Below are 11,949 nucleotides of genomic sequence, written 5' to 3' on the forward strand. Positions count from 1 at the left end.
CCCCGCCCTCTGCTGCTGCTGCTGCTGTTTCTTTCAGGGCGATTTGAACGAGCGCGCTTCCGCCATCTTCCCTCACAAGCCCGCTCGCTTCCCTGGAGTAGCAGCGGCAGCCGCGAGCGGAGAAAGAAGGAAGGCAGGCAAGCAGCGGACGAGACGCCCCGAGAAGGTAACCAACCCCGCCCGGCGTTGGAGGAGAGGAGAGATGGGAAGGCCGCGGCCTCGCTCGCTCGCTCGCCTCGCGGGAACGGCCTCCTTTCTTCCGCCCCCCTCCCCTTCTGGCCAAGAAAGGGCGGGAAAGGCCTTCCGGTTGCCCCCCCCGCGAGGAAAGAGGGGAGGGGGGGCTGAGGCGCACGCGCGGGGATGGGAAAGGCGGTTGGCGGGAGGCCGTTGGCGGCGGCGGCGGCGGGGGGGAGAGCGGCGGGCGGCGTTGTGCGCATGCGCGGGCTTGGAGGGAGGGAGGGGGGAATGGGCCCCCAAACACGCCTCTCGCCCTCTTTCCTTTCTTCGGAGGTGAGTCGAAAAAAGGGGTGGGGGGCACGGAAGGGGTATGCTGGGGGAAAAGGGGGCGCCTTTCTGGGAGGGGGGGAGTCTCTTTCTTCAGCTTTCACGGGGGTTTTCCCCCCTAAGGCCTACAAAGGTGGGGGAAGGGCGCTTTTTTAGGGGGGGGTTTCTCTCTTCTATCCCCCTCCCAGACTTTTTTTTCTCATGGTGGAAGAAGGTGCTGGGGGGGGTTTGGGGGGGGTGCTGTTATTTATGGCTTCCCCCAGACTTTTTCTTTGGGGGAGATCCCGGGGAAGGAACACTCTCTCCTCCCCTCCAGATTTTTGCCTTGGGGGGCGGGTGCCCTTTAGGAGGCTCTCTTGTGCCTCCCCCCCAGTTTTGTCTTTAGGGGGAGATGCCCCTTTAGGGGATCCCATTAAGATGGTAGGGGGGCTTTTAGGGGCTCTCTTGTGTCCCCCCCAGTTTTGTCTTTAGGGGGAGATGCCCCTTTAGGGGATCCCATTAAGATGGTAGGGGGGCTTTTAGGGGCTCTCTTGTGTCCCCCCAGTTTTGTCTTTAGGGGGAGATGCCCCTTTAGGGGATCCCATTAAGATGGTAGGGGGGCTTTTAGGGGCTCTTGTGTCCCCCCAGTTTTGTCTTTAGGGGGAGATGCTCCTTTAAGGGATCCCATTAAGGTGGTAGGGGGGCCTTTAGGGGCTCTCTTGTGTCCCCCCCAGTTTTGTCTTTAGGGGGAGATGCCCCTTTAGGGGATCCCATTAAGATGGTAGGGGGCCTTTAGGGGCTCTCTTGTGTCCCCCCAGTTTTGTCTTTAGGGGGAGATGCCCCTTTAGGGGATCCCATTAAGGTGGTAGGGGGCCTTTAGGGGCTCTCTTGTGTCCCCCCTGTTTTTTTTAGGGGCTGATGCCCCTTTAGGGGATCCCATTAAGGAGGGAGCCCCCCCTTGCCGAAGAGGTATCTCTTCTGCTGCTCCTGACTTTAAGGAAGATGCCAAGAAAGGGGAAAGGTAGACTTTCTTCTGTCCCCCCCAGACTTTTGCCTTGGGGAGTGCTAAGAAAGGTGGGAGGAGATGCTTCTTTGCCCTCCTCTCTTTTGGGGGAGATGTCAAGAAAGGGGAGGGGGGGCCTTCTTTAGGGGTACTCTCTTTTGCTCTCAGACTGGGATGCCTGGAAGAGTGGGTTAGAGGAGGCGCATAGTCCTAAAAAAAGGAAAACCGGTGATTTGACTTTGCAGCTGGGCCCTCTTCCCCCCTGCACTACCCCACCCCTTTTCCCCTTCTCTGCCTTCCTAGTCCAGTCCCTTTTCAGACTGTTTTTCACCACCTCTGACAAGCCCCTGGTTGTGCAGTTTTGTGTGGAATGTGTGTGTGTGTGTGTTGTTTTTATAAGGGCTGGAAGGTGGAGAGGGGGAAACGCACACAAAAACCCAGCCAGCCCCAGTGCTTGCCTTCCGCCATTTACTGCTTCCTCCTCCTCGACCCGGATGGAGAGCTGAACCAGTCAGCCACGCGCCTTGGAGCTGCGACGATCATCTGCAGTGCCGCCTCTCCACTCATGCATTGCTCTTTCCCACAGACACAGCATGGCCGCCCCACAAGGAGAACCACAAGTGCAGTTTAAGGTAGGGCTGAACGGTCTTTTCTAATAACTTTGTCCTGGAGGAAGCCAGCGCAGCAAGCCGGGCCTCTGAGCTTTCTTTGTTGGTTTGCAAATCCACAGGAATGCTTTTCTGGCTTGTGCCGAACTCCTTTTTGGGCTGGCTGTATTTTTTCCGCCCCTTTTTTTTTCTTCACTTCAAAGAAATGCCTGTTCTCAGTGGAACCTAAATTTATTTTCAATCTGTTGAGAGCTGACAGTGTGTGGTTAGAAATTTGATACGGGTTCTTTGAAGGCAGACATGCAAAATATGATAACTAATTCCAAAATAGCCTTGTGGCCTACACTGTTTGCCTGTTTTCTTGTATTTGTAGACTTAATGCTGGAATACACAGTTAAGTCCCAACTCATAAAGAGTCAGGTTGCTATCCAAATGTTATTTTTAATGAATGATGTCTGATTATTTATATTGAAGGAGTGTTTCTTTTGATGTGTTCCTGTTGGAGAGTTAAGGTAGAGCTTTTGGTAAATTAGTAAACTTTTTTTAATAGTTGGATTGAATTTGTAAATAGGAAATATTACATGCACTATATGTACTGCAATTTTATTAATATTGTCAAAATAGTGGCTATTCGCTATTATGTTCCAAACAGTGGATGCTTTTAATTGTAAAATTGTATAGCTTCAAATACATAGAAACAATTGGGTGTGAGTTTTCTAGTCCTGAGTAATTTCAAAGAAATGGAAATATTTTTTTAAATCAAGCAAAATTAATAGTTCTATATATAAACCATTCTTTTGCTTAGATTTTCCTTAGATTAATACACGGATTTGCCAATAAAACATCAAGGTAGAAAAAATACATAACATAAATGAATTAGTTACTTTTCGTTTCAAGAAACATTTGTCTGCTGGTTTGTTGCCACAACCTGAATAGCTTGCAGTGTGTAGATCTATGATATTTTTAAATGTGTTTTAGTTTTTGATGATCAGTGCTTTATTTAGAATTGAGCCTGTAGTTTTGGATGAGATGGCTTATGTAAATAGTTTGTAGATTCATCTGGGTTTACTAGCCTAGCCAATTTCATACCTACAAATGTTTACATCTAACTTCCCCCAGATCTTTATACTATTCTATAACAATTACAGCATACTGGCTTGGTATATATTTGTTTTGTAGGATTGATACTGGTTGAAAAAAACGTTAGCATAAAACGTAATTTTATTTATTTTTTAATTCAGCTTGTTTTGGTTGGTGACGGTGGCACTGGTAAAACAACATTTGTGAAACGCCACTTGACTGGTGAATTTGAGAAGAAGTATGTAGGTATGTCAACTCTTTTAAGTCATTTAGACACATTAAAATTATTTTGATAGGTATCTTGCCTTTTATAGGACCAGATCTAAACTGTAACTTGGGTGTAAAACTCTAGATATCTAGACATAATTTTATGGTCTGTATATTCTAAGGGTCCAGGGTGTTAAATATCATATAATTTGAGCTGAAATGACACCTGAGTTATAATTAGCTTTTTCATCTTTCCTGGTAGATCAAGGGAGTGGGGTGAATGAAAAGAGAAAAAAGAGTCAAACTGCTGGTGATTTGTTTTTTTTTTTAAAAAAAATAAAAGCAAATAATGTTTAAAGAAAAGTTGCTTTTTAAAACTCTGTAGACGAGATGCGAACAAGCCCGATATGGATAAGTAACTTACCATCGAAATAATCCTTGAAAGTTTTGTATTGTGCCTTCACATGCAGCGTAGCAACTAACATTTCATTTTGTTGTAGCTACTTTGGGAGTCGAAGTCCATCCTCTGGTGTTCCACACTAACAGAGGTCCCATTAAATTTAATGTATGGGATACAGCTGGTCAAGAAAAGTTTGGAGGTCTGCGAGATGGTTACTACATTCAAGGTCAGTTCAAGGGTGACAGGGTTGGTTGGCCATGTACATTTAGTAAATAAGTTATTTGAACAAATATTTGTAAACAGGAAGTAAGGAACTATCCTTACTTCAGTAACTTAAGTGTTCCCATTTCTGTTTTCTATCAGAACATTAGAATTGTGTTTTCATTATATTTATGTTAAAAAAATGATAGTAATTCAAGTTCCTTGAGGATTTATTACCTGCAAGCATCCTAAATTTTGAAACTTAGCGTGAAACTACATCAAAATGGATACCGTTTGATACTGTTGAAGTAACAATGCAAACACCTGGGACTGCTTTTATATAGAATTGCTTTAATACTAGAATTGCAAATTGCATGCTTCCATCCCCTTGACTAATAATGCCCATGGCTTTGCCTTCTAGCTCAGTGTGCTATCATAATGTTTGATGTAACATCAAGGGTTACATACAAGAACGTACCAAACTGGCATAGAGATCTGGTACGAGTTTGCGAGAACATCCCCATAGTTTTGTGTGGCAACAAAGTGGACATCAAGGACAGGAAAGTCAAAGCAAAGTCCATTGTCTTTCACAGGAAGAAGAATCTGCAGGTAAGGACAAGGCATCTCTCTAGTTGAAAAGAGGAAGGTCAACAGAACCAAATGTTGATGTGACCTAGTTTATTGATTTATTTAGAAAATTTAAACTGCCGCCTACTCCAGGGGTCCTCAACCTTGGTACATTCAAACTAGCCATGTAATGGGCTCTATCCTGCTCTGGGTTCCCCAGAGCCCACTGGTAGAATCTAGGGCTGGATAGTTTGGGTGAGGTAGTGTCTGCAAGAAAACAAACTCAGAAAGTACCAGGGAGCCCTCATAACCAAATGTACCTGTTTTGCAGCTTTAATTGTCTATATTTCTGAGTTTTAATCCAACAAACATATTTTTTGTGGTGGGGAACCCTCTTTTCCTTTTTATAGATTGTGCAATGTGAAGCAAAATAGTAACCATACTTCTTTACTAGATTTATGCAGACATTTCATTACACAGCTAGGTAACATCACTGCTAGCCTAGCCATTGTGTTACCTATGGTTACCTACTTCGTTAATGAAAGGTCTGCAAGAAAACAAGCTTGGAGAACATGGAAGATCCCCACAGTTCAACCCTGAGCTACAAATATTCTCTTCTATCAATGTTTGATTCAGTTGGTAGCGATTCCTGAAGTGGTTTTCTCTTTAAATCTGCTCACTCTGAATTAATAAAAGTAGGCAGCTATCTTGTGGTGACAGAAAGTTTAAAATAAGTCAAACCTTCTCACAAAGCAAACCGCAAATGCACGGTAGAAGTCAAAGGAGTTATCTGCAGAGGATAGCAGCCCCCCCCCCCCATCTCTGTTATAACTCAAGTTCCTCTCTGTAACCTTTGCATTTAGTACTACGACATTTCAGCCAAGAGCAACTACAACTTTGAGAAGCCCTTCCTTTGGCTGGCGAGAAAGCTCATTGGCGATCCCAACCTGGAATTTGTGGCCATGCCTGCTCTTGCGCCCCCAGAGGTCGTTATGGATCCAGCGTTGGCAGCACAGTACGAGCAAGATTTACAGGTAACCCTTTTGCAAAGACCCTTGGCCCACTGCCCGTTGCCTAGACTTTTTCACAGCTCTTGACCCTTTCTTTGCCCCTCTTCCAGATTGCTCAGACCACTGCACTGCCAGACGAAGATGATGACCTGTGAGGGAGGCGAAGCTGGAGCCCAGCGTCAGAAGTCTAGTTTTATAGGCAACTGTCCTGTGATGTCAGTGGTGCAGCGTGTTTGCCACTTTATTATTCTAGCTGAGCAGAACATGTGCTTTAATCTTTGGGATGCTGAAAGAGAGAATGGGGGTTTGGCGTGTGAATGTGGCAGTTGAAATAAAATTCCTTCATTTTTGGACCTGCATATTTAGCTGTTTTGGACTGCAAATTTACTCCACATTTGAGTTACAAATCTGACTGCTGCAGTCTCATCACAGTATTCAGTGGTAAATCTTGTTTGTTACTGTCATTCCCATTCCTTTTTGTTTAGAGCATAATAAAGTTGTATTTCAAATACCCAATCAAGCGGCTCTTTCGAAGGATAATTATTTGGAGCAAGATTTTGAAGTTTTTTTTTTTTTTAACAAAAACAAAAAAACCCCTTCCCTTCTAAACGATTACTCCAAGCAGGTAGTAACTGAAGCTCAAAGTTCGGCATCTAAATTTTAAATTAATTTTCTAGTCTAGCCTAAACGAATTTGCAAGCCTAAGTCTCATTTTGGTTCAGCCTAAATCAGAGGTTCCCAACCAGGGGTGCGAGACGATATTCCAGGGGGTGCGAAAACTTTTTGAAGTTTCAAAATTATAGTGTGTATGTTCACGTCATTGAAAACCAGGTATTACTTTTGTAAGGGGTGCGGGTATATATCAGAAGCGTTCTCGGGGTGCTGGTTATAGAAAAGGTTGGGAACCACTGGCCTAAATAATTGTTGCAGGTAGATCTGAAGCGTACAGTAGATGCCGCCCTCTGGGTTTCTAGAGTTGAGGCAAATCAGTGAATGCTAGATGAAATGATGGAAAGGGCTGCTTCAGTCAGATTAATTTTTGAGGAACATTCTTGGGTCTAAACCAGCTTTTCTTCTATCGTGGTGACTGCAACTAACCTAGTCCTAACTGACATGGTAATAGTTAATGTCTAGTTAAAGGGGAGGGTGAATTTTCTTGAGGTTGGTGTTTGGGATTAATCTCTAAACGCAACCCCTTCCAGTGTCTTCATTCTGGAAAGGGAGAGTAGTGAGTCAACTACCAGCCCTAGAAATATATTTAGAGATCCTGCTGTGGATCGGTGCCTCACAACATGCAAGCATCTCATCTCATTTTGAATAATGTCAAAAAGCAGGGATCCTTGTGGGCACCAACTGGGACATAATAGGAACTATTCGTGCTGTGTGTATGTGTGTGTGGGGGTAAACATGTGCAGCATTGTGAGTTTGACATTGTCTTCTGTAGAGGTTGACTGAACTGATTAGCTAGAGCCACATCTGTAGCCTCTAATGAGGAACCTTGGCCAGTGGCATGCCTAGTATTTTTGCAAGAGACGGGTTGCAAATATGGAGGTTGAGTGGGCACAGCCACAACCTAGGGGTCTTCTGCATTTCCTGCTCTGTAATGGCGTAAAAACCCTCTGGTTTATGGCCCAAGCTGTCCTTGCAGACTGGAAATACAGTTTTGAGACCAGACTTTCCTTTATTAAAGAGGGACAGGCTTTAGCTGGGCAGGTCTGCCAGTAATAGCAACCCAGTTACCTTAATTGAGCAACTGTTGGTTGGGCGGGTGAAAAAGCAGTAGCAGCCTATCTGAATTTAGCCAAGGCAGAAGGAAGCAAATTGATTTCTTAATTCATCTCAGAAAACGAGCAAATGTGTCCTGTGTTTACATACTGCACTCCAGAAACTAGAACACCTAACCCAGTTAGGGTTCTAGCCGAAGCCGTGTTCTGCACCTTGAGTTAGCTGAAATGCTGATACTGGTGAAACAGCAGGATGTAAATTATTTTGTTAGAAAACTTAAAACAGTACGCTGAGCCTAAGCTTGGGCAAAACGGTTGCCTGTGCCTCAACTAAGGGAGAATGTTCAGGAAAAAAAACATGAATGCTCTATTAGAGAAGCGGAGGAAGCATTGCACATTACTCAAATTGCTCTCCCTTTTATGGTGAATTCTGTTTTAAGGGGAGATTGAAACTATTCCCCCCCCCCATGGTTATTGTTCACTCATAAATTGGTCTTAATTCAGAAATGGGGCAGAATTTTAAGTAAACTGGATGTTTTTAAAGATGGGGACTAAAAAAAAATTTGAGTTAAAAAGGCACCCAATCTCTGTTCTTCCTAACATGGTAGGAAAGAAGAACATAGTTACGGTAATTTTGTTGTCCTGAAAACGGGACTTTTTCCCATTTCATCCACTAGAGACAGCATCCTCTAATACTTTGTGAAGTAGCCCACAGTTGTTCTGTCAGTTAAAAGTCCCAACATTACTCAGAGGTGGCAGAATAGAGTTATTTACTTGGAAGATCTAAATTACTCCTCTAGTGGCTCCAGGCAGCTTAAGAGCCAATAAAAACATACCTTCCAATAAAGTGTAAACCAGAACAGCACCATGAAAAAGCCTTGGGAAATAAATGTGTTTTGAGCCCCTTCCTAAACTTCAGTAAGATACTTGCTTCCTGTCATCTTAATTTGTTCCAAAATAGGGATCCCACCAAGGAGAAAAGTGAATTGGACATTGATATTCCAGCAATCTACATATGCATCTCTACAGAATCTATTACATATGTAGGTTTCACCTGTGTAAGGTTTTCCATCTCATCCTCCAGGTATTCTAAGGCCCACTGAGTCCACATATAATGTCTAAACCAATGTTTCTCAACCTTAAGATACTTGGAGATGGGTAGACTTCCAACTCCCATCATTTCCCAAATAGTTTGCTGGCTGGGGAATTTGCAAGTTGAGGTCCATCCGTGCTAGATGGGAAATTTTGAGTGTTGTCCACCCATCCTCAGGTTGCCATGGTTGGGAAGCACTGGTCTAAACTGTCTTCTGAAGTCAGTCCACAAAGAAACCACAATCTCAAGGTCACAAATGCCAGATTTTTACCCCCTGATAAAAACGAAACCACTTTATCCAGAAGCCTGCCAAATCCCAAAGTCTGCACTCCACCATCTAACATCAACTCATCTTCACGTTGGAGTCACCAGCTTACTCACCAGTGATTCAGCTTCATCGCTCTTGACCAGCTTCCCTTTGAATTCTGGGATTCTTATTTTTATTTTTACATCATGGTATTGGGAGTGAATCATTCTTCCTGCACATCTCCGTTCAACCATTGTATTAATTGCAGAAGCCAATCATTTTTTTACCCCGCCTACATTCCTGTGGCTGGATCAACAAACAGGAGAAGGAGTGGCTTCTGCTGCAGTCCACTTTTCACAAACATTATGAAGACCACATGGTGGTGCTCTGCTTCCATTCAAGCATTATGCTTTCTGTTGCAGCATGGATACTTTTAGCCCATCTGAGTTGTCCTACGCCACAGCTCAGGGTGGCTGTTAACGTCCAACCTTAAATATAGAATAACAGGTGGAAGGGACCTTGGAGATCTTCTTGTCCAACCCTCTGCTCAAGCAGGAGAACTTATATTATCCTGGACAAATGGCTGTCCAGTCTCTTTTTGAAAACCCAGTGATGGAGCACCCATAAATTCTGGAGGCAAACTGTTCCACTTATTAATTGTTCTCACTGTCAAGAAATTTCTCCTTAACTCTCAGTTGTTAAGCTTCTCTTCTCCTCGTTACTCTGAAAAAGAGATTTCTCTCCAAATTGGTTTGTCAAAAACATGCCCCTCCCTCTATCCCAAACCTCCCTCCCCAAGTCTAATTTATGCATCAAGGTAACATTTTCTGCATCACTCCAGTGCTTTTTATTGCTTGCATATGTTTGCATCTATGATTCTGGACAGCAATTTTATTGAGAGTTGAGCCCCACTTTTCAGCTGCAATTAACTTCCCTCGTACTCCAGGACTGGATTTACTCAGTGCATTGGTTAAACAAGCCACATCTGTCCCATCATATCAATCCTAACTTGCAGACCCATGGAAAATGTATTCACGCAGCTAGGTGGATCAGGTGCTCAACTAGGGCAAAAGAAAATTGGAATTTCTTGCTGTGTGAAACATTGTTAAAATGTGGAAAACTGGCTGGGAACATTAGATAAAAGCATCCAATTAATAGAGATTCTTCTTAATGAAGTCTGACATATAAGCAATTAGCATAGATTAATCATTAAGCACACCAACAGCAAAACCCACAGTGTTATTAAACCAGCTTACACCAGCCAATGTTCATCACACAGCAGCACACCAATAGATTTTCCCCTCATGATTAATAAAGGGATAGAATCAAGATCATGTGAAGTTCTAATACTGCTTTACAAAGCCTTGGTAAGACCACCTTTGGAATACTGCATCCAGTTCTGGTCACCACAATATAAAAAAGACTTGAGACTCTGGAAAGAGTGCAGAGAAGAGCAACAAAGGTGATTAGGGGGCTGGAGGCTAAAACATATGAAGAACGGTTGCAGGAACTGGATATGTCTAGTCTAATGAAAAGAGGAGACATGATACCAATGTTCCAATATTTGTGGGGCTGCCCCAAAGAAGAACCTATTCTCCAAAGCATCAAAAGGCAAGACAAGGAAGCTAACCAAGGAGAAACCCAACCTAGAAATAAGGAGAAATTTCCTAAAAGTGAGAGCAATCGACCAATGGAATAGATTGCCTTCAGAAATTGTGGGTGCTCCATCACTGGAGGCTTTCAAAGAGACTGGACAACCATGGACAACGTTCCTCCAGGCCTTCCTGTCCTCTACCATCTTCTGGAGTCCATTTAAGCTCACGCCTCCTGCTTCAGGGACTCCATCCAACCATCTCCTTCTCTGTCGTCCCCTTCTTCTCTTGCCCTCCATCTTTCCCAGCATTAGGCTCTTCTCCAGGGAGTCCTTCCTTCTCATTAGGTGGCCAAAGTACTTGAGTTTCAGCTTCAGGATCTAGCCTTCTAAAGAGCAGTTGGGGTTGATCTCTTCTAGGACTGACTGGTTTGAACGCCTTGCAGTCCAGGGGACTCGCAGGAGTCTTCTCCAGCACCAGAGCTCAAAGTCCTCCATTCTTTGTCACTCAGCCTTTCTTATGGTCCAACTTTCACAGCCATACATTGCAACTGGGAAAACCATGGCTTTGACTATACGTACTTTAAATCATAAATAAATTTGTCCTAAAAAGAAATAAAAAGGTGTGAAGTTAGGGGAAAGAGACCTTGTTTAGAGTTTGTAGAAGAAAAACTGTTCAGACTTGTTTTTTTTAAGAGGGAACTAAAATATATCTCTTTTTTTCTCTTTGCTCCAACAGAAATTTCATTCTATGTTGAAACCTTGGGACTTCTTTCCGGGTTGGATCACAAAAGGTGATGCTGAAATGTCATGCTAAACATTCAACTGGACTGAAATTTGAAATGTACCTTGCCTCTTCGGCGTGTTGCTGAACCGGACACTGATGTGTTTTCCAACCACTCTCATTAAACTTGTAGGTTTGTATCATCACAAAAAGGCAGGGGGCTGAATTTTACAGAGTTTTCAGTATTATTTTCATGAGTGTGTGAAGGAAAAGGGTTTTTTTCCTCTAGAACATAGAATAATAAGCATTGAAAGGGATCTTGGAGGTCTTCTAATCCAACCTTCTGTTCGAGCAGGAGACCCTATACCATTTCAGATTGAAAGCCTCCAATGATAGAGCACCCACAACCCTTTCCACTGATTAATTGTTCTTACTGTTAGGAAGTTTCTCCTTATTTCAGGTTGCTTCTTTCCTTGATTAGTTTCCATCCATTGCTTCTTGTTCTGCCTTCAGGTGCATTGGAGAATAAGTTGACCCCCCCTCTTCTTTGTGGCAGCCCTTCAAATATTGGAATACTGCTGTCACGACGCCCCTAGTCCTTCTTTTAATTAAACTAGACCTACCCAATTCTTGTAACTGTTCTTCGAATGTTTGCAGAAGGAAGGGCTGGATATCAATGGTAATAATAATAAAGTTGAAAGGGACCTTGGGGGTCATCTAGTCCAACCCCCTGCTCAGGCAGGAAACCCTGTACCATTTCAGACAAATGGCTGTCCAGTCTCTGGTAGAATGGTAGAAGAGATATCCTTAAAAAAATAAAAACACCCATCTTTGTCTAGTTCTCAGTGTCTCCATGACATCTTGTGATGTGGATGAAAAGGCTAATGGGAATGTTGTGTTCTAGAGAGTCTTGACACAGCAAACATGGTTTTGTTTCCTGGGTTTCTTTTCTTGGAAATAATCAGGAAATGCCACTCACTATGACTGTCACTTTCTCTCTGTAATTGCACA

The 11,949-nt window shown here is 43.4% G+C and overlaps 1 protein-coding gene across 2 annotated transcripts; it reads left to right on the forward strand.

Moving 5' to 3' along the window:
* Positions 1 to 6,075, forward strand: RAN (RAN, member RAS oncogene family). Of its 2 annotated transcripts, none has more exons than XM_039357336.1 (7): positions 1 to 166; positions 2,073 to 2,118; positions 3,336 to 3,420; positions 3,882 to 4,007; positions 4,404 to 4,591; positions 5,413 to 5,583; positions 5,670 to 6,075. In XM_039357336.1, the coding sequence occupies exons 2-7, from the start codon at positions 2,080 to 2,082 to the stop codon at positions 5,712 to 5,714; spliced, it is 654 nt and encodes a 217-aa protein (XP_039213270.1). In that variant the 5' UTR covers positions 1 to 166; positions 2,073 to 2,079; the 3' UTR covers positions 5,715 to 6,075. The 2 variants fall into 2 exon arrangements, with proteins under 2 accessions (XP_039213270.1, XP_039213271.1); XM_039357337.1 differs by lacking the exon at positions 1 to 166 and adding an exon at positions 487 to 510.
* The last annotated feature ends 5,874 nt before the right edge of the window (positions 6,076 to 11,949 follow it).

This window comes from Crotalus tigris, unplaced genomic scaffold, assembly GCF_016545835.1.
Source record: "Crotalus tigris isolate CLP2741 ecotype Arizona unplaced genomic scaffold, ASM1654583v1 scf7180000018891.247784533:1973344, whole genome shotgun sequence".
NCBI classification, from domain to species: Eukaryota; Metazoa; Chordata; class Lepidosauria; order Squamata; family Viperidae; genus Crotalus; species Crotalus tigris.

Bases quoted from the DNA above. Each gene is read 5' to 3' on its own strand.
- RAN (XM_039357336.1), top strand. From the start codon at position 2,080: ATGGCCGCCCCACAAGGAGAACCACAAGTGCAGTTTAAG. The intron at 3,421-3,881 runs GTATGTCAACTC...ATTTTGTTGTAG, and splicing joins ATTTGAGAAGAAGTATGTAG to CTACTTTGGGAGTCGAAGTC. The intron at 4,592-5,412 runs GTAAGGACAAGG...CTTTGCATTTAG, and splicing joins ACAGGAAGAAGAATCTGCAG to TACTACGACATTTCAGCCAA.